Source organism: Eleginops maclovinus, chromosome 23 (assembly GCF_036324505.1).
Source record: "Eleginops maclovinus isolate JMC-PN-2008 ecotype Puerto Natales chromosome 23, JC_Emac_rtc_rv5, whole genome shotgun sequence".
NCBI classification, from domain to species: domain Eukaryota; kingdom Metazoa; phylum Chordata; class Actinopteri; order Perciformes; family Eleginopidae; genus Eleginops; species Eleginops maclovinus.
The window spans coordinates 17,823,087-17,842,789 of record NC_086371.1 but is presented as its reverse complement, the minus strand read 5'-3'; the positions used below and the strand labels follow the sequence as shown (position 1 = coordinate 17,842,789).

Below are 19,703 nucleotides of genomic sequence, written 5' to 3'. Positions count from 1 at the left end.
CATAAAGCAAAGTCTAATAGGTTTTGATTGCAGGAAGGGCTTTCTGGTATGATTTCAATACCCAGACTAATTTACCTTATACGTGGATATACCTACTCCTGTTGTTAATAAGCACACAAATTTGGTTGTAAACTTCTTTATAAAGGGTCACGTATACAGTATCTGTTAAGTTAAATTAATACTTTTCAGTATACACATTTAGCTCCTAGCTCCTTAGGTTCTAAAAAACTATTTTAACAATCATTTTTGATACTTTTCACAGGTTTATAAAAAGGACTTCAATTTAGCAAGAAAAATAGAGAATTAAAAAGGGTTATTTGTAAAAAAAACAACCAAAGATAAATGACAATAAAAAGCACAGAATACATCAGTAGACAACATCAACTTAAAAATCCAGTTAAAAACAATGTGCGGAAAGCACATCAGAGAACATTTTCCAATAAAAAAAATAGACAGGACTGTAAATTGAAATAATTAGCATCATAATGTAGTTTTTAGCCATGCTAACATCATTAGTGCTTGCCCTCATGTCACCCTCAGTATGAACTAATAACTTTGATGAACCCTTGGCCTTTCTTCCCACTGTCAGCAGTCAGGTTAAAGTTTAATTTAGTCAAATACTTTGGCTTATGACCAATTACCAAATTATAGGATATTCCCATTTGCCTCAGCTGTACTTTGTCAACACGCTAGGGTTGTGAACATTGTGAGCACAGCAAGCATCAACATGTCAGCATTGCCATTGTGCCTATATTAGCATGCTGATGTTAGCATTTAGCTGAAGGCATCGTTAAGCCTCACAGATTAGCAGTTGTTAAATAAATGTACTTATATGCAATTTTCTCTCTTCAGTGCTGTTGGTGTAAGGCTGAATATGTCACAATGAGTAGCAAGTATTTTTAGGTTTTAAATCACTTTTGTAGCATCAAAGTGGAGTTTTTTAGAAATGCAAAGAACCGAGTTCAACTAAATAGCCATATCAGCTATTATCATTATCAGGCTTTCCAAGTGTGTGTCCTAAAGGGTTGGATCAGATAATTACATATTTACACATGTAAATACAAACAAAAAATGTCTGATCATGGCTGAATCCAGTGGGTAGAACAGAAGATAGTCTTTTGCGTAATGCCCTTTAATTAGACACAGGCTAAGAGGGGGGGGGGTTAATGGGAAGAGCTCATTAGGGAGGAAATTTGGTCTGTGCTTTATCAAAACGGCACCGGCCCACTGATTGGCTCTGATGAGACACGTTGTTGCCATGTCAACAGAAGCACCCATTCAGACAAAGGAGTCCCTGGGTGCTGGTATGAACACCCTTGACCCAGTGTGGTACAATGCCATGCCATGCCATGCCATGCCACGCCGGGCCAGCCAATGAGGGTCCCGTCTCTTAGTACTACCCAGGCTTATAGCCATATGGTATCCATGTGTGAGAACAAACAACAGGGGGATATTTTCATCTTATTCACTTCTGTACAACGTTTATGAGTTTTGACACACATAGAGAGTGTAGGGAGGGTTAGGGCTGTGTTATTGGCTGTGCGTTCATTGTTCGTGTTAATCATTTATGTTTACAACTACAGGACGATAATCACTGGGAGCAACGAGAGCCAAAGGTCTCATCTAGACGTGAAGGAGAAGCTCTTCTGGGAATGTCATCCGGTGAGTCTGTCTGCTGCTTTTTTATGTTTTTAGTTAAGATATCATGGTGATTGACGTTCAAAAATATGTGTACTATTGATCGGACATCTGCGCTGTTGTCTTAAATTTTGACGTAGTGATGTATCATACCAAACTCTAATTGTGGGGCACATAATAGCCTACATATTCACATAACACAATTCTCAGAAGAATAGACAAATGGTCACAGTGAATCCTCCTGTGAATTTTCAAGATAAAAAATCGGTTTAATCTCATTTATACTCTGTGTATATAATTGATCATAACATTCAAACCTACCAAAAGTTCCGATCAAATATTATTTTCTGTCTTTACATGAAGAAGGCAACCAGAGGCAAAAAACTCTTACTTTTGTGTGAGTATTTTGCCTAAAGTAGCCTTTATCAATCACTCAAATACTCATTAACTTAAACGAAGGCTTCCTTGAATCCTGAAATGGGATCATGCCTTAAATATAGGTAAACTTTAAATGTTCAAATTGAATCACTAATATAAAATCGGACCAAGGGACATTCTGTAAATTGGCCTACTTGTCATTGGTTGCTGTAGCTTCAACTCAAAGTAGTGACGGGCTTCTCTTTCCGCATTGCTCATGCATCCATAAAGCAGATCTTAAACATAACTGGATCAATAATAAAAAGAGAAGAAAGATGACGCTCTAACATGTTACGACAATTCGCTCAGTGATCATTTTGCTACATTGGGTGTGACCAGGGCCATATCTTTTACCATAAATTGCCAAGATAAGTAAGATGGACGATTAGTTTAAAAAAAGATATGGTGTAGCCGAATGGACAGCGATATAGATCAGAGAAAAGCCCCTTATTTGAGAAGTTCTTCTTTATTTTTCTGATGATTCCACTTTGTCCTGAAATGTCTTCTCTTATTTAATTACTGAATGTAACAACTATTTAAAAGTCAATACTATGTTACACTGAACCTGATCTTGCATGTTAGACAGTTACTCCTACATCTGTTTGAATATTTTACTTTTATTTAGCATTTTATGTGTATTGTAATGTCTTCTATTATATATTTATATTCATTATTCAAACACCAAAGCAAATTCTCTGCTCAGACATTATTGGTTGACAGAGGAAGAAGCCTTTATACATCTGTGATCTCTCAACCTTTTCCTATAGCTGTACCACTAGGTTGAGGTTTTTTTTCAGTATCAATTAAGAACCCTGATTTTGGGTGTCTTTTATTTAATGCTTTGGGTCATTTTTTTTCTTTGTCCAACAACATAAATAATAGACTAATGGCATTCCCATCATTCTTGGCAATAGTAGTGCTAAAAAGCATTCATTCTATCAACGCATTCAATTCTAATGATAAACATACGTAACAGTATGCAATTTAAACAATAGCATGTTGAAATGCCAACAATATAGGATTGAACTCTAAGGGCTATAAGGACAACCCTGGAGGACCACCAGCATAACAGCAGACTGTTCTGGTAACTTGATTATTAATATAATTTATAAAACTAGTTGCCCACTCATTTCATGTCGATTGACTAATCTAATTAAATAATTGTAAAAAGCAAAAAAAACCTACTTATTTGGTTGCTCTTTCTTTTCATTTGCAGACATGGAGGGCGTTACAGGAAGTGTATTACTAATGTGCCTTATTGGCTTAATAGATGGTGAGTACTCAGTGAATTTTTGTCATTACGTTGTATAAATCACTACTTAACGTTCTGCTTATACTGTCTTCTCTACAGCAAATGCCAGTCCTACAATCAACACTTTGGTCTATAACATATGTGAAGACATCCCCATAGGTATGTGTGTGTGTGTGTGTGTGTGTGTGTGTGTGTGTGGGTGTGTGTGTGTGTGTGTGTGTGTGTTTGTGTGTGTGTGTGTGTGTGTGTGTGTGTGTGTGTTTGTGTGTGTGTGTGTGTGTGTGTGTGTGTTTGTGTGTGTGTGTGTGTGTGTGTGTGTGTGTGTGTGTGTGTGTGTGTGTGTGTGTGTGTGTGTGTGTGTGTGTGTGTGTGTGCTTGTGTGTGTGTGTGGGTGTGTGTGTGTGTTTGTGTGTGTGTGTGTGTGTGTGTGTGTGTGTGTGTGTGTGTGTGTGTGTGTGTGTGTGTGTGTGTGTGTGTGTGTGTTTGTGTGTGTGTGTGCGTTTGTGTGTGTGTGTAAGTGTGTGCTTGTGTGTGTGTGTGTGTGTGTGTGTGTGTGGGTGTGTGTGTGTGTGTTTGTGTGTGTGAGTGGCATGTGTGTGTGAAATATATTTTAAAAAAGACACATAATAATCTATGTTCCACTGATGCTTTTTTTTTCTCCATAGATGGCTATGCATTTACTATATTAGCAACAGACGCAGAAAGTGACCCACTGACTTATTCAATCGATGGTCCCAATGCCGAATACTTCACAGTTAACCGCAACAATGGGGAGGTATCAGTCAAAAGGAAACTAGATAGAGAGGTATGGTGTGGTGGAAGAAGAGACACTTTAATGTTGAGAATTTTGACATGGTATATATTTTAAAAAATCTGTTTTATTCAAGGCTTCTGATTATTTGAGTCTTGGAGTTCATGTCTCTGATGGTCAGACTGGAGTAAGTGACATCTAATTTGGTTTTAATCATCCATTTCATTTACGTTTGTTCATCATACTTTAAGAGTACACCATGCAATGTATTTCAGACAGCGGTAGATTTAACTCTAATATTAGAGGAGGCCAACGACAACAAACCCATATTCCAGGAGCCTTCATATGACATTGATGTCCGAGAAGTAAGTCAAGCATATATTTACATATTAAAAAGTATCACTCAAAGATGTCTTACACAATGAGAAACATGAGTTAGTTTAATATTTCTGTTTTTTCCGTCTGTTTTTTATTCCTTTCCAATTCATCAGAATGCCATTGTAGGTACATCTCTGTTTAAAGCGCAGGCCACTGATGCAGACACCTCAAGCGCTGGTGTTATTAGTTACAGCATTGATGAAGTAAGCTTCTTTTGTAAAAGACGAATAACATACTGTGATGTTCCTTAACTTTATCAAAGCTTAATTTACACTATATATTTTTTAAGGTTACTCCAAGTGCTGGATTCAGTCTTTTCAGCATTGTATCCACAACTGGTGAAGTCCGATTAAGTGGACATCTGAATTACACTGAACTGAGCACTTTCTATCGATTGAAGATTAACGCAACTGTAAGTACCACTCAATAGTAAAGGAATAGTTTGTGATTTTAAGAATTGTATTTTATTTGCTTTCTTACATTGAGTGGGGTGCCAATATTCTTCACTAAACCCGAAATGCCATTAGTATATTTCCCAAGATATAATCTATCTTGACAGCTAAATTATATAAAAGACTAAGGATGAGAATATTGTAGCATCAACAACTTAATTGTGATGTATTAAGCATTGAATCCAATAGTCTTTTACATTTACGTGCATTTACTTAAACCATGGCAGGCAAGTTTAAGGGCCTTTAAGTTATAGAAAAAAGATTGTGTTTGTATGCTTATGTAAGGCAAAACTGACTGATTTATATTCATTAAGCCATTTCTACAGTAGAGAAAATGGTACTTGAACAATGGTAAATGGACTGTACTTATATAGTGCTTTATCAGGTCTTTTTGACCCCTCAAAGCGCTTTACATACTACAAGTCATTCACCCATTCATACAGAGCAGTACACCTTGGTCTAGGAAACTAACTTTCATACACATTCACACACTGTTGGCCATGCCATCGGGAGCAAATCGGGAATATCGACATGTTGACTGCTCGGGTTGGGATTGAACCCACAACCTTCTGGTTGAAAGACAACTGCACTTCCCTGCAGCCACAGTTGCCCATCCAATAACATTTCTGTAATATTTCCTTAATTCTTACTGGTTATACCACTCATGGTTTTTAAATGTAGTATCATTTTACTTATCTGTCATTTGTAGTGTGATATAACAAAAAGGAAAAAGAGTTGGAATACATTTTTTTAATTTCAAAGTTCCTGTGTGCTCTAACAGGATGGTGGAGGTGCCTGTTATCATAAACCGAAAAAAAACTACTACTCAAGCGTTGCTTTTTCCTTCGTCACGGTTGTGGACGTCCCAGACCTGGACCCACAGTTCATTGGTCTGCCTTACGTGGGGAGAGTGGAAGAGAATACTCCTGTGGTGAGTGCTGATGCTTTTCAGTAAAATAAGATTAACTGGCTCAATTTCAATTCTCAAATAATAAATGAAAAATAAATAAAGCTTTTAATTTAAATAAGTCATTCAGTGCATTCAGTTATTACACATTCTCCAATTATTTGTCTGACTTAAGCTTTTTATTCTGTTGTACATGACGTTTTTTTCCTCGTCTGTACTGTGTACATGCATAATGTATATATGTTTTTATGGCCACATGTAAATTAATGTGACAAATGTACTGCACATTGTTATGTCATGAAAACATCTAAAGCATACTTTGATTTCTGTGTAAATGTTTATTCTTTCTTTTCATTGTCAGGGCTCTTCTGTGTTTAGAGTTACAGCTATTGACCAGGACACAGGAGTAAATGATGCTTTAATCTTCAGAATTAAAGGTGAGCCTATTAAGTTGATTACAATGTGTTTGTTTTCACTAAGTGAATGAGAAAGACATTTTTTTTATTTTTCCTACATTGTTTGACAGATTCCACGGCAGTGGGCCTATTCAAAATCTCAGAAACTGATGGCGTCATATCTGTGTTGTCGGTTATTGACAGAGAAGAGATTGGAGACACGGTTATCCTGACTGTAGAGGTACATGTTTTAAAGTCATACATCCATTTCCTTCTCTGAATGTGAATTTACTTTGTCTTTGTCTTATATATGTTTATTTCCATCCCTGTAGTTTGAGTTATTACTCTAAATAACATATAAACACTTATTCAGTTTGCAGAGAGTGAGTTGAAAATATTCATACCGCTCTTGGGTGTATACGAAATATGAAGCTATCGAAGAAACCTGTACCAACTCTACCCTTTCAAGACTCCAAGTTAAACCATAAACAGTGGTTTTCTTGAAAGGATTAAGACGTCACATGTGAACAGGGTATCTTTTATATTTTGTTAGGATAGAACAGACTATGGGATACGATAAGGTCATTTCTGGACTTTAACCATCTTGGCAGCTCCACTTTGGGAACAAAAACAAAACAAAAAAAATCAAGTGACACTAACATAGAGAATACATTCAGAACAGGGTAGTTCCAGTCATTTATTTCAAAAGAATTTGAGGGATAGAGACCTAATGCTACTATGGATTAGCTAGCTGCTTAACTGGCTATGAGTAGCTAAAGTCTAATGTTAGCAGAAGGCTAAATTATTAGCAACATGTTCTAATTTTCCCAGTGGCAGATATTTTCAGATTCACCTTTTGATAGTTTTGTCTTCCTTTATTGGGTTACATTTCAATGTAGCTAGTTTTTATTACAATGTTTGAATAGCAACTTTCCCACTGGATAAAAGGTCTCTAAATATGGCATTCTCAAAGGGACTTGCATTGTAACTAGTGGTTTTTAAATGTTTTAGGCTACTGAGTCTAAAGAAAACATCAATGGAGTCCAAGCCAGCACCACAACGGATGTACAGATCAACATCATCGACAAAAATGACAACAGGCCAACGTTTTATAAGTGTGGAGACATAGCAGACAAGCGCTCATGCGTCATTGCGAGTGACTTTACAGGAGATGTCGTTGAGAACTCGTTGGGTGCTGTTTTCATCAACATGACAGTAATAGATCTGGATAAGGTGAGTAGAAGAATTACCAGAAACAGGGGACTTTCTTTAACCAACATATGACGTTTTCCTGTACAATACAGGAAAGTATGATTTAGTATAAATCATCTTTTTTGGCTTTTTGCAGATTAAAAAAACTAAACTAACCCTGGAGGGAGTCAACAGTGATGTGTTTTCAGTGGAACCTCAGTCTACCACATCGGATAGCATTGTTCAGCTTCTGGTCAAGCAGCCCCAAAAACTGGATTTTGAAAAAATACAGACAATTGTTCTACAAGTAAGGACAATTAAAAACAGCATGATTCTCTAATAATAATATAAGTGTCATCCGACATCTTTTGGTTATTGTATTTGTGATTCTTTAAGCAGTTAACCAGTCTAAGCTGTTTCCCATGCTTGTGTTGTGGCGCAGGTCATTGCCACTGATGAAGAAAACCCCACCTTCCAATCCAGAGCTACAGTCACGATCAACATCGAGGACGCCAATGACAACAGCCCCGAATTCCAACAGGACACGTACAAGTTAGAAGTGCCTGAGCACTCTCCTGCTGGGCATGTGTTGGACACCATTACTGTAAGCCCTTTATGGTTTGAATTCTTACTCAGACAGTCTTGCATGTGGAAAACGTTTGGAAAGGACGTGAGGGGCACATATTGTTTGCTTTTTACCCTAGGCAGAGGATCCTGACACAATGGATGAAGGCAATATCACCTACAAACTGCTTCCAGAAAGCATGTATGCCAAAACACATTAAGTTGACTGTGCAGCTTTTGCTGTCCTGTTAATTGAGAAAACACCGCTGCAAACTCTGTATCTGTGTTTCAGACTGCTGTATTTTGACGTGGATCCACATACGGGCACAGTTTACGTGAAAAACGAGACTCTGTTGGATCGCGAGGTCAGATCTCTGTATTCAGCCACTCTACAGGCCAGAGACTCAGATGGCAAGCCCGGCTCCACAGTGCTGGAAATCACTCTGATTGACATCAACGACCACCCCCCCGTCATGAACAGAGACTCTTACCAGGAGTTTGTTAAAGAGGGGAAAAACTTTGAACTTAAGATACAGGTAACCACGGGGGATCTTCTGGGAGTAGTAAATATTGCTATCTTATTTGTGTCGATGCTATGATTAACCTGTTTTCTGATTTAGTTAACTCTCTGTTTTTATGAAAAGTTATAGAGCTAAATCCAACAGATTTTATGTTGATGGAAAGACTGAAAATCATTTGTTTGTTCAATTCGGGAGGATAAATAATATTAGTTGCAGCAAGCAATTTAAAGCCAAAAGTGTGGACCTATTTTAGGGTTGAAAGATGTGGAAACATTATTTTTTTCTTTTGGTCTGAGCATGTTTAGTACAGTTCAGGGTAACTATTTTTGAGTTAAGAAACCAATCAAAGATCTTAAAAAAACATTCAATTGACATAGAATTGTGACATTGTCAGTACACAAAGGACAGTTTACAAAAAAAGGGGTGGGCTACAGAGTTCTGAAAAGATCCCTCTTTTATAACTTCACACCCCCAGATTTTTATTATTTTCAAACTTTTAGTCTTCAGCGCAAGCAGACATTTTTGATGAAATTGACCAACTTTTGTTTCCTCTTGAGCCGCAAAAACCTTTTTTTCACCTATGGAATAGCTCTGCTTAACATCTGTAACAAGACTTTCTCTAGTTGTGAAAAATAAGTGGAAAACTGTTTTGTAGCTGCAACAACTTTTTAAACAATTACATTCTTACAAGCTAATAGTGTTCATGTGGGGAGTTTCCTCTTGAAAACGCACAACATCTTGTTTGGGTGTTTAGATCTTTATGGCAACGTAATGTGCGTAAGTAGACCATTTCTCATAATGTTTCTCATTTGGACAGGCAACTGATGCAGATGACTCTGATACACCAAACAGCCAATTAGTGTTTGGAATCGAACCCAGCAGGTACAGTGATAAATTCACCATCGACCCTGTAACCGGTGTGTTGACTAACAGGGTTAAGCTTGATCGTGAGGACTTGGATCCGGACCTGAACGGGAGGATCGAGCTCAATGTAACCGCTACCGACAAGGGTTCTCCCCCATTGTCCGCCATGGTTCCAGTCATCATCAATGTGGAGGCAAGTCTTTCGTAGCAAAGTGTTGTTGCTGTGATGTTTCTGATGCTGCCACTCCTGGTGAGGATAATAACTGTCAATGTTTCTGATCAACCCAGGATGTCAATGACAACGGACCAAAGTTTAAAGCCTCAGCTTACAAATTCTCTGTCAAAGAAGGAGAAAAAGGTCAGTATATAACTTTGCAGAGCACAAGTGTTTATAACTGTTCGGCTGGATTTTATGTACATTTTCATATCCAACCAGGTGCCTTTGTGGGCTCTGTTCAGGCTGAGGACTTGGACCAAACAACAGAGTTCAACCGCATATCTTACAGCATCCGTAACGGAGGTTTTGGCAGCTTCATCATTCGCACCTTTGCAGATCAGCAGGGATACATGGGAAACGTCACCGTAGACATCGACATTGAGCTTGACTATGAGAGCAGTAATAAGCAGTTCAATCTGCAGGTAGAGGCAGTGGATCTAGAACAGGAGAAAGCCACAGTTATAGTGGAGGTGGATGTGTTGGATGTGAACGATGAGAGGCCCGAGTTCAAGCCGTCAGAACCTGTGACGGTGAAGGAGAACACCACCATCAGTGGGGTTGTTGGGAGCTTTACAGCGCAGGACAAAGATGGAAACCACTCCCTGGTTTACGAGCTGGAATCCATCAAATGCAGATGCAACAGCTCTTTGACTGACTGCAGCTGGTTCATCCTCGATCCAACAGGGGAAGTCAGACTCAACCCGGAGCAAACATCGGATTATGAACAGTGTGACCAGGTGGTGATGGAGGCTCAGGTGGTGGACAAGTACACAGAGAAAGGAGAGAACAACAGTGTCACAACAGGTCTGCTTGTTGTACATATTACAAAATATTAAAAGCCTCAAGTAATAAGCCTGGACTACAATAACTCGATTTTCTTTCAATTAATTACAGGAAAACTGGTGATCAACATTGAAGACATCAACGACAACGCTCCAGAATTTATTTTCTCAGATTCGGTTTTTAGTGAGTATATATTTTAGATTGAATGACTGTAACTAAAAGCTATCTATAGTACATTTTTCTTAGCTGGACAAAGTAATTCAAACAAATAACTTTTGTTTTTCTTTTAAACAAATACAATTATCAGCTGAATTGTGTGTATTATCAGCTGTTTATTTTTCAACACTAATTTTCCTTCTCTGGATTTTAGTTGTGGTGTCAGAAAGTGCAAGTAAGGGGACCTCTGTAGCGGGAGTCAGTGTGAGTATGAAAAAAAAAATGGCCCATGATTTCAGCTTGTAAATAAACTATGTGATGGCATCTCTGAACATCCCTGCTTTCATCTCTTGCTGCTCCCAGGCCACGGATCGGGACTCTGTAATAAATAGGCAGGTTGAATTTAAAGTTACAGATGTCAAATTTAAAGACACCAACAATAAGACAACTGATATGAGGATGCTGTACGAGGCCGTCACTACACAGCAAAAGGATATTTACGTTGGGATTATTCAGTAAGTTCAAAGTTATTTTTTAACATACTACTGCTATATTTCATTCTGCTATAAATGTTTGGGTTTCTCAGGAGCTTTGATATTTGTCTGTTGGCTCTCTTGGACCTGACAATAGAATTGTAACGTTGGAAAATAAATTAGACAAATAAATAGAGATGCAAAAGAAACAAAACACCTAGAAACCCAAGACACTCAAAACAAACACAAAGACAATCAAAATATTACAAAGACAATAAAAACAAACACAAAGACAATCAAAATATTACAAAGACAATAAAAACAAACACAAAGACAATCAAAATATTACAAAGACAATAAAAACAAACACAAAGACAATCAAAATAATACAAAGACAATAAAAACAAACACAAATACACTCAAAATATTACAAAGACACTCAAAACAAACACAAAGACAATCAAAATATCACAATGACAATAAAAACAAACACAAATACACTCAAAATATTACAAAATACTACAAAGGTGCAGAAAACAACCTAAATGAAACACAAAACAACTATAAAGAAAAAGTTAATTTAACCGAGTCAAAGCAGAATCATAAAAGGACAGAGCATTAAAAAACTACCACAAAGAGACACAAAAGAACTACAACAGAGACAAAACTGCCACAAAAAATGACAATAAAGACCACTATAAAGAGACACAGATACAAGTAAAAACACTACAATAGATCCAAATAACCCTGGTCTCCGTCACGGGCCTGTGTAGTGTGGTGGTAATTTATTGTTTGTTCCAAGGTGCCTCTTTCCAATAATCTGTACATGGCTGTACTCTTGATTTCCTTCACTTTCAACAGAACCACCGAGGGGCTTGATACATCACTGAAAGGGAAGTATTTGGTCACAGTAAGTGCAACAGACAGCGGCAAACTCTCCACCAGCACCGTAGTGGAGGTGAGTGACTCAAATCATGCAGCTGGATTTTCATATATAAAACCAGCAGACAGAAAGTTAGCTTGTGTTTCCTGTTATTTTTATTTTGCAGATCTTCGCAGTTGATGAATCCTTCAAAGTGAATCTTAAATTCACAACATCCAAAGCCATGGTTGAACAAAACCTCAATGAAATCATCAGGTACATTTCTCCATGATAAACTGTCTTTCAGTACAAGTTGAATTTGATGAAAATACATTCAAGAATTGTGATATTAATTACATATGTTTCTGATCTGGTACGTTTCCAGGGCGCTTATTTCTGCTACCAAGGCTGCAGTTCAAATCGCTGCAATCAATTCTGAATCATCCAGGCAAGCTCCCTTTTCTCACCACCTCAAAAATGTACATGAATCAAAAACAAATGACGACTGTGAAAATGGATAAAATGAATGATTGGGTGGTGTCGACAAGAAGTATACTTACTGTTGTCCACTAGATGGTGCAAGTGTCCCTGTACATGACCGTATTGTTCAGGACAAATTATTAATTGGTAATTGTAGATGATAAATGCAGCCAAAGATAATTTAGATTTTAGATTTAAAACAGCTGTATTACTTAATTTAGGTTGATTTTTATAATGGTATAAGTGATTTGTATTTTCCTCTCAGGGCTTCAGATAACACGATCGTAGTGGCATATTTTGTCTACCTCAATGGGACTGCCCTTACCTCTAATGAAGTGGAGACAATGATCTCGGCTCCTGAACACGCCTATATATTAATACAGCTTGGCCTTGCGGACATTGTGAGTATGAGACAGATTTTTTTTGTTATATTGTTATGAAAGGGTCTCTGTCCTGTCAGTTAAGCTATGTTCAACTTAATTGATGGATGATCACTAATACAATAAGGTGACCCCCTAAAAATGATATCAGAGAAAATCACTACTACTAGTTTTAATTGCAGCACATTTCCCCCTTGTTGTACTGATTACATTTGATTTACAATACTTCCTTGTGTCAAAATGACCTGAAAATGACTTGAAAAATATTTTCTTTAAAAATGGTTTCTGCAGGTCAGTTTTAAAGAAACACTTTTTTTTTTTTTTTTTTTAAGTAAAGAAATATTAGGCAATTCTAAAAGATATTGAGCCCCATTGGCTAAAATGAAGGATAAAATAAGAGCATTTCTTTGAATTATCAGTTATTATTAGAATCATTTATCACACATAAATTGTGTTGAGTACGCTAAAATAGTTTTATGATCATCGAAAAGTTTTATCATTAAACTTAATTTTATGTTGATAATAACCAACCTTGTCCTACGGGAGCAAAGGTGATAGATTTGGGGTTTGAACCCCAAAATAATGACCATATTCAATGAAAAATTACTATAATTGACTATATTTTATTTAATGTACAACAAATAATGATCTTTTAAAGGAGTTGATTACAGAAAGCCGATTTGCAATATATTGCCTTTTTTTTTTTTTTGTTTTTACATTTTACTGCCGTTTATGGATGACCATGATCCAGAACAAAAACTTGATGGATCTGACAACAGTAAATGATCCCTCATAGGTCCTCAGAAAATAATACTCAAAAAATATTTCTTACTCATGTTTCAGGGGCAGCCTCCTGTGATCGAAGCAGAAACGGACCCGTTGAGGTACATCCTGGTGGGGATGGTGGCAGGCCTCATCGTCGTGCTGACTGTCCTCACCACCTCCCTGATGTGCACCCGCAGAAAGTAAGATAATAAGTCAAATCATTTGGAATAAAGTTAGGGACATATGTAGCAAATAATCAACCAGCAAAGTTTTCCATTGATTTAAAAACATACACGATTGGGACTGTGTCTGTTTACTTACCACTTCACTTCACAAACAGCTACAGGAGGAAGCTGAAGGCAGCTAAAGCCATGAACTCTGCCTCCATGATGAACTCCGACAACCAGAAAAGCGGCCCTGTGGTGCCTGGGACCAACAAGTACACTATGCAGGGGTGAGCAGGAGACAGAAACAATAATAAGATGCATAAATAAATAACTGACATGAAATATAACACATGTTTGTTTTCCCATGTGTTATTATTCGCTGACAGGGCAAATCCCGTTCTCAACCTCCACATCGACACCACCATGGTGCTGGACATGGACGAGGAGAGCTCAGATGTGGACAAAGTCAGGTAAAGGAAACCTCTCTGGGACTGTCTCCACCTTTATGTTGAGAGCAGTTATTTTATCTGTTACAAGGTGGAGGCTCACAGTGACACACTGCTCTGTAGCAGTACTGGGTGATAACTGGGAACGTTTCCAGTTGAACATTTTGTCACAGCGTGCTCACGACAGGATGTTGTGATGGAGAACTGGTCTTTGGCTTTCAAACGTTGGCATGAGACCATTTACAAACAACCTTCACACTGATTTGACAGAAAGAAACATCATATTACTGATATGATTATTGGTATATATAATAATTACTGCATCCTTCTGTTTTCCACTACAGCCTCAACTCTTTGGACGACGACAACAATTACATAAACGAAACATCTAACATGGTGAGCTTACGTTTTCAACTCTAGCTTCATTTGTACTTGTTTGAATATGGTCTCATTTCCAAACTTGTCTGCTCCACCGTAGAAGAGCATCCAGGAGGAGGAAGAGGAGGAAGAGGATGACGGTCCATCGAAGTACATCGAGCCTCTGGGTGCAGCGCTGGCACAGCGTGGCCAGAAAAAAGCCTCCAACAATCCTCACGTGGGTTTTATTAACCCCGCGTTCAGCACAACGGACCTGTGAGGGAAATAACGACCAGAGGCCTCAAATGAACATTGAGTTGCTTCTGTGTAATCAGGCTGACCAAATTTCCTGTCAAACACTCTGATGGTGTTGGATGAAGTCTTTATAACTTCAAGTAGCCTTCTGTTGTGACATGTAGTAATTTATTATTGATGTTAGATTAATGACTCCTCAAGTGATGTATATGCTTTGTTAGAACATTCAGTTCAAAGGGATAAAAAGGGAGAAGCAGTGGGAGATTTTCTCCGGGATTACAAAATCATATATTAATATCACAAAATGTATTGATCTCATTGAATTTGGTGAATTTAATATCAATATAAAGCCAATATACATTTAACAACAGCCTTAAATCACCTGAAAATCTAGCTGTTCCCTACTCCACCTCTTAAATGTATCATGATAATAAAAATTGAGCAGAAGCAAAGGGAAAGCAAACAAAACAATTGCTTTTTGCACATGTGAATCACTTTATTTTTGTGAATACATTAAGCAAAAGTTTAAAAACTGTTAGGATTGCTTTAAAATTAACTGTATTATACGTTATGTCAACATACACAATGTCAATTTTGCCATAGGTTAGACCTAAGGTGTGTCAGTTTTTGCTTTGAGTGTGAGAAGTGTGTTGCTGAAATAAAACCTCATGCAGTTGTAACTTTCTACAAGCAGCAGTTAGAAAATATATTTCTGCTTACTGACATCTAAATGAACGTATTACGTGCAGTGCAAAGTGAAGTCTGAATAAAATCAGTTTCTCCAAATGTGGACTTTTCTACTTTTATGAATGTAACATATGAACATCAACATCACTGACACTGTTACAACGTCTGGGATTAAAACACATTCAAAATAGGTTTCAACACATATTTTACAACTGAATAAGTAAACATGGTGTTAAAATACAGTAAGAAGTAATGTTTAAAAATACCCTCATATCAGGTGTCGATTGTGCTCGGCATTTGTACATTTTTAAAGTTTTCACACAACAAACAAGTCAAAGCGTCAAGTCAAATCTAAAAGCAGATTAAAGGTGTACAAAGTCCTTTCTCACACACATCAAGGCAATATTTAGATTGTTTTTCAACTTCCATACATTCGAAACAAAATGGCCTTCAGGTTGTGGTTACTGACCACACATTCATAAAGAACAATCGGAAACTGTCACTGTCTCTCTTCTGTCTGTATCTCCATCAGAGCTCTGTTAGGCTTGTAAGCAACACAGAGAAGTATTGCCATGGCTTCATATTGTCTGAGGTGCACAAAAAAAAAAAGCATTGACAGCTAAAATGACCCAGTGGACAATTGAATGATCTGGGTGAAAAACAAAAAAGGAGGAAAATAGGTCATCCTTATTTCTCCAAATATAGAAACATGAAACTCTAAACTAAAAAACGAACTGGCGGATCCTCAAAGCTCCGTGGTAGAAGTCTTAAATACTTTTCTGCTTCTTTGTCAAGTGTAGGAGTTGATTTGCTTGTCACACTCTCAACACAATGTCACATTGATGGAAATCAGAGTATCACAGACGCATACTGTGTATCGTGCTTTTTTTTCAGCACAGGTTGTTTTTTCTCTCCGAACAGCTGTTGTTTTCTCCATAGCATTCCCGTGTCACTCAGCCGTGTGAGCTCTGGAGCAACAATGTGGCTGCTGCATGTTCTCCATCAGCAGACGGAAGGGGTTTCTTCTGCGTCGGCTAACCCCTCCGCCCTGCTCTCCCCTCTTCCCTGCCCGGCCCTTACCCGAACCAGAACCTGACCCCGAACCTGAGCAAGATCCAGAACCCCCACGAATGGACTCTGGAGAAAGGGGCACTGCTGAAGGGTTGAGCGGAGGAGGGGGAGGCATGGAGGGCTTCTGCTTCTTCACCTGTTTCTCCAGGTGTTTCTGGATGGCTGAGCCCAGCACGGCCACCTCCACAACGGCCCCGTACACCTCCCACGTCATCCCCTTTTCATCCCAGCTCACCTCCTGCACCGGCTCCTCACATTGCTCTTGACCATTCACCTCCTCATTTGTATCCTCTTCAGCTGCCTCCACCTGTTTCTCTGCGCTCACTTTATCCTCGTCTTGGTCCTCCACCACCACCTCTACTTTGTCCTCCATCTCCTTTTTGTCCTCCACCACCAGCTCCGCTTTGTCCTCAACCTCCTCTTTGTCCTCCACCACAACCTGCACTTTGTCCTTCACCTCCTCTTTTTCCTCCACCACCACCTCCACTTTGTCCCCCACCTCCTCTTTGTCCTCCACCTCCTCTTTGTCCTCCACCACCACCTCCACTTTGTCCTCCACCACAACCTCCACTTTGTCCTTCACCTCCTCTTTGTCCTCCACCACTACATCCACTTTGTCCCCCACCTCCTCTTCGTCCTTCACCACCACCTCCACTTTATATTCCATCTCCTCTTTGTCCACCACCACCACCACCTCCACTTTATCCTCCACCTCCACTTTGTCATTCACCAGCACCTCTTCATTGTCCTCAACTATCTTCTCCTCAACGCTTGCATCCTTCCTGATTTCAGGAAAGGTTGTGGTGATTGGCGTTCTGGGGGTCATCGGTGCAGTAGCCACCGAGCGATACTCCACCGGGTGACCAACCTGCAGTTCAGCGTCTTCAGTCTCGGTGCCTACACCTTCACTCTTTCCCAAAGAGCTGGGGAAGAAGAAGGCCTGGTCCCCTTCAGAGGGGTCATTGGGCTGGTGGCCACAGACTGACACTGCACCACCTCCAGGCTGACCTGAGTACGGATGTTGTGGCAGCCGAAGGGAGCAGGAGACTCAGGGACAGGAGGCTTTGTCTCTCCTCTCAGCTCTCCACATGCACCTTTGTTTTCCTCCACTTCTGAATTTTCAGCTGTCACGTCTGTTTTTGGAACTTCGCTTGCAGAGTCAGAGGTTTCTTCCATTTTCTTTTGTTGACCCTTTAGATCACCATTGTTTTCTCTCTCTTCCTCAAATTCATCTATTTTGACCATCTCTGTCTCAATGGGATAACAACACGACTCAGCTTTCTCCTCCTCTTCCCCTTCATTGTTGCCATAGTGGGTCACCAGGATTGTAATGTCTTGATCCATACTTCCCATCCTCTGCTGTTTACACTGCTGTTTACTATCCTCCAGAGTTACTTGTGAAACTAATAACCCAGAGCTCTCCCTCTGCGCCTGTGATGTGGTTAATTTGAAAGTTCCGGTTAGCTCTGACTCAGCCTCTTCTAGACTTTGTGTCATGGGGAAACACTCTTCGCCACTCTCCCTTTGCACCTCTTTCTTTTCCTGATCTTTCTTCACCATCTCTCTCCCCATCAGCTCTGGAAAAGCCGTGGTGAAGGGCGTCTTTGGGGTCATAGGGGATGTGGCCACTGAGCACAACTCCACCAGCTGGCCCACCTGCAGCTCAGCGTCTGTAGTGTTAGCGCCTACAGCTCCGAGCTTCCCAAAGGAGCTCGGGAAGAAGAAAGACTGGCCGTCCTCAGGAGGGGTCATGGGGCTGGTGGCTGTGGAGCGGCACTGGACCACCTCCAGGCTAACCTGTGTTCGCATGTGCTGCTGGCCAGGAGGAGCTGGGGACCGAGGGTCTGAAGGGCCTGGCGTTGCTGGCGTTGCTGGCGTTGCTGGCACAGGCACCAATATATTCTCAATATCAGCCACTTTTTCTCTGTCAGCAACCACGTTTTTATCCTTAGATGTCTCCTCCTGAATTCCCCCATCTCCAGCATTTTGGAACTTATGAGAGACAGTCGAGTCGTTATGTGCAGTTGTTGTTTTATCATCGTCAGGCTGTTGTGTCAGAGGGATGGCGTTCGTCTGCATTGAGTCTTTGACAAAACCTCCAACTGAAAGCTCTTGATCTTTGGATTTTGCATTTGTGTCCGTTTCTTCAACGCTGCTGGCATTCACGTGAAGTTTTGGCCGATGAGTTGTCGACTCTTCACTCGTGTTTGTCTGAGGTCCCTCAGGCTCGGTGCCGCCATCTGAGCCGCCTGGATGTTCTCCATCATCCGTGTTCTCGCAAGGCTTTTGGTCCTGTCTGAGACCTCTCATCTTCTCCTTCAGACTTCCCATTTGTCTCTGCATTAAAGTGATGGAAGCACCTGCGGAGCACAACACAGCACTGTCGGCAAAGATGTAACTATAACAACAAGAGTGGAGGACAAAATGAAGGGTTTATTTTTCTTATGAAGTATTGCATCATGCGATATCTATGTCAAGTATGACATAAAAAAAAGATAATTGCTAGTGTTCGATGAAAATGATTCACATGGTTTATGTGTATAATAAGACAATTGTAATCTTGAATATTTTGTATTATTAAACTGCATTTTATATGCATTTCAACATTGTACAGTTAGTATTTCAGATTGAAATGTTCTACCTTTCTACCTTTAAAACATCACCACATAGCTCATATTTAAGTTTTTTCTTAATCTGAAATCAAATAAAAGTAATAAAGACATGCACAGGAAGCCAGAGCCGTTTTTTTTTAAAACTATTAAGATGAACAGTATTAAAACAAATTGCAGGACTGCACGAGTGATAAACATACCTCAGCAGTCCAGGTCAGACTGAAGTCTCTCCATAACTCTCCCACACATCTGGGTAAAATCTCAAAATCTCAGCGCAGATCGAGCGGCACATCTGTCCGTGTTTCTCCCCTGTTGATTGATAGTGATTGCAGTGGCTTCAGGGTTGTCTCCAGAAGAATCTATCTTAGGCAATCCTCGCTCTTTAAGCTCGGGCTGTCTCTATTGAAAAGCTTCACATTTTCCAGTTTCCCTGGAAACCACAGTCGGGTTCTGGCAGTGAGTGGTAATGTAATGACAAAATCTCTGTTCAGCTCTCTAATCATCACTAAATCATAGTAATTATCTCAAGGTTCTCATAGCAACACAATGGCAAACTGTGTGCAGAGATAAACCTGTGAGTTAGTGAACTTTTTTTTAGAAAAGCAACATTTGGATTAATAGCTTTGCTGTTAGATGCTCAGAGGGAGGGATTGCGAAGTATG

General features: G+C 39.4%; 2 protein-coding genes across 2 annotated transcripts; one reads left to right on the top strand and one right to left on the bottom strand.

Moving 5' to 3' along the window:
- The first annotated feature begins 1,513 nt into the window (after window positions 1–1,513).
- cdhr2 (cadherin related family member 2) lies at window positions 1,514–15,461 on the top strand. The gene is made up of 31 exons (XM_063877034.1): window positions 1,514–1,662; window positions 3,272–3,328; window positions 3,407–3,466; window positions 3,973–4,112; window positions 4,195–4,245; window positions 4,334–4,423; window positions 4,550–4,639; window positions 4,726–4,848; window positions 5,670–5,819; window positions 6,157–6,232; window positions 6,322–6,431; window positions 7,202–7,423; window positions 7,539–7,688; window positions 7,824–7,985; window positions 8,086–8,147; window positions 8,238–8,481; window positions 9,284–9,523; window positions 9,619–9,688; window positions 9,767–10,351; window positions 10,442–10,513; window positions 10,701–10,750; window positions 10,850–11,001; window positions 11,821–11,917; window positions 12,009–12,097; window positions 12,207–12,269; window positions 12,567–12,702; window positions 13,525–13,646; window positions 13,787–13,900; window positions 14,000–14,083; window positions 14,404–14,455; window positions 14,538–15,461. The coding sequence occupies exons 1-31, from the start codon at window positions 1,653–1,655 to the stop codon at window positions 14,694–14,696; spliced, it is 3,882 nt and encodes a 1,293-aa protein (XP_063733104.1). The 5' UTR covers window positions 1,514–1,652; the 3' UTR covers window positions 14,697–15,461.
- Window positions 15,462–17,326: 1,865 nt separating this feature from the next.
- Window positions 17,327–19,523, bottom strand: LOC134860181 (uncharacterized). Its single transcript, XM_063877035.1, has 2 exons — window positions 19,242–19,523; window positions 17,327–18,789 (listed from the first exon to the last, which is right to left on the bottom strand). The coding sequence occupies exon 2, from the start codon at window positions 18,770–18,772 to the stop codon at window positions 17,327–17,329; it is 1,446 nt and encodes a 481-aa protein (XP_063733105.1). The 5' UTR covers window positions 18,773–18,789; window positions 19,242–19,523.
- Between the last annotated feature and the right edge of the window lie 180 nt (window positions 19,524–19,703).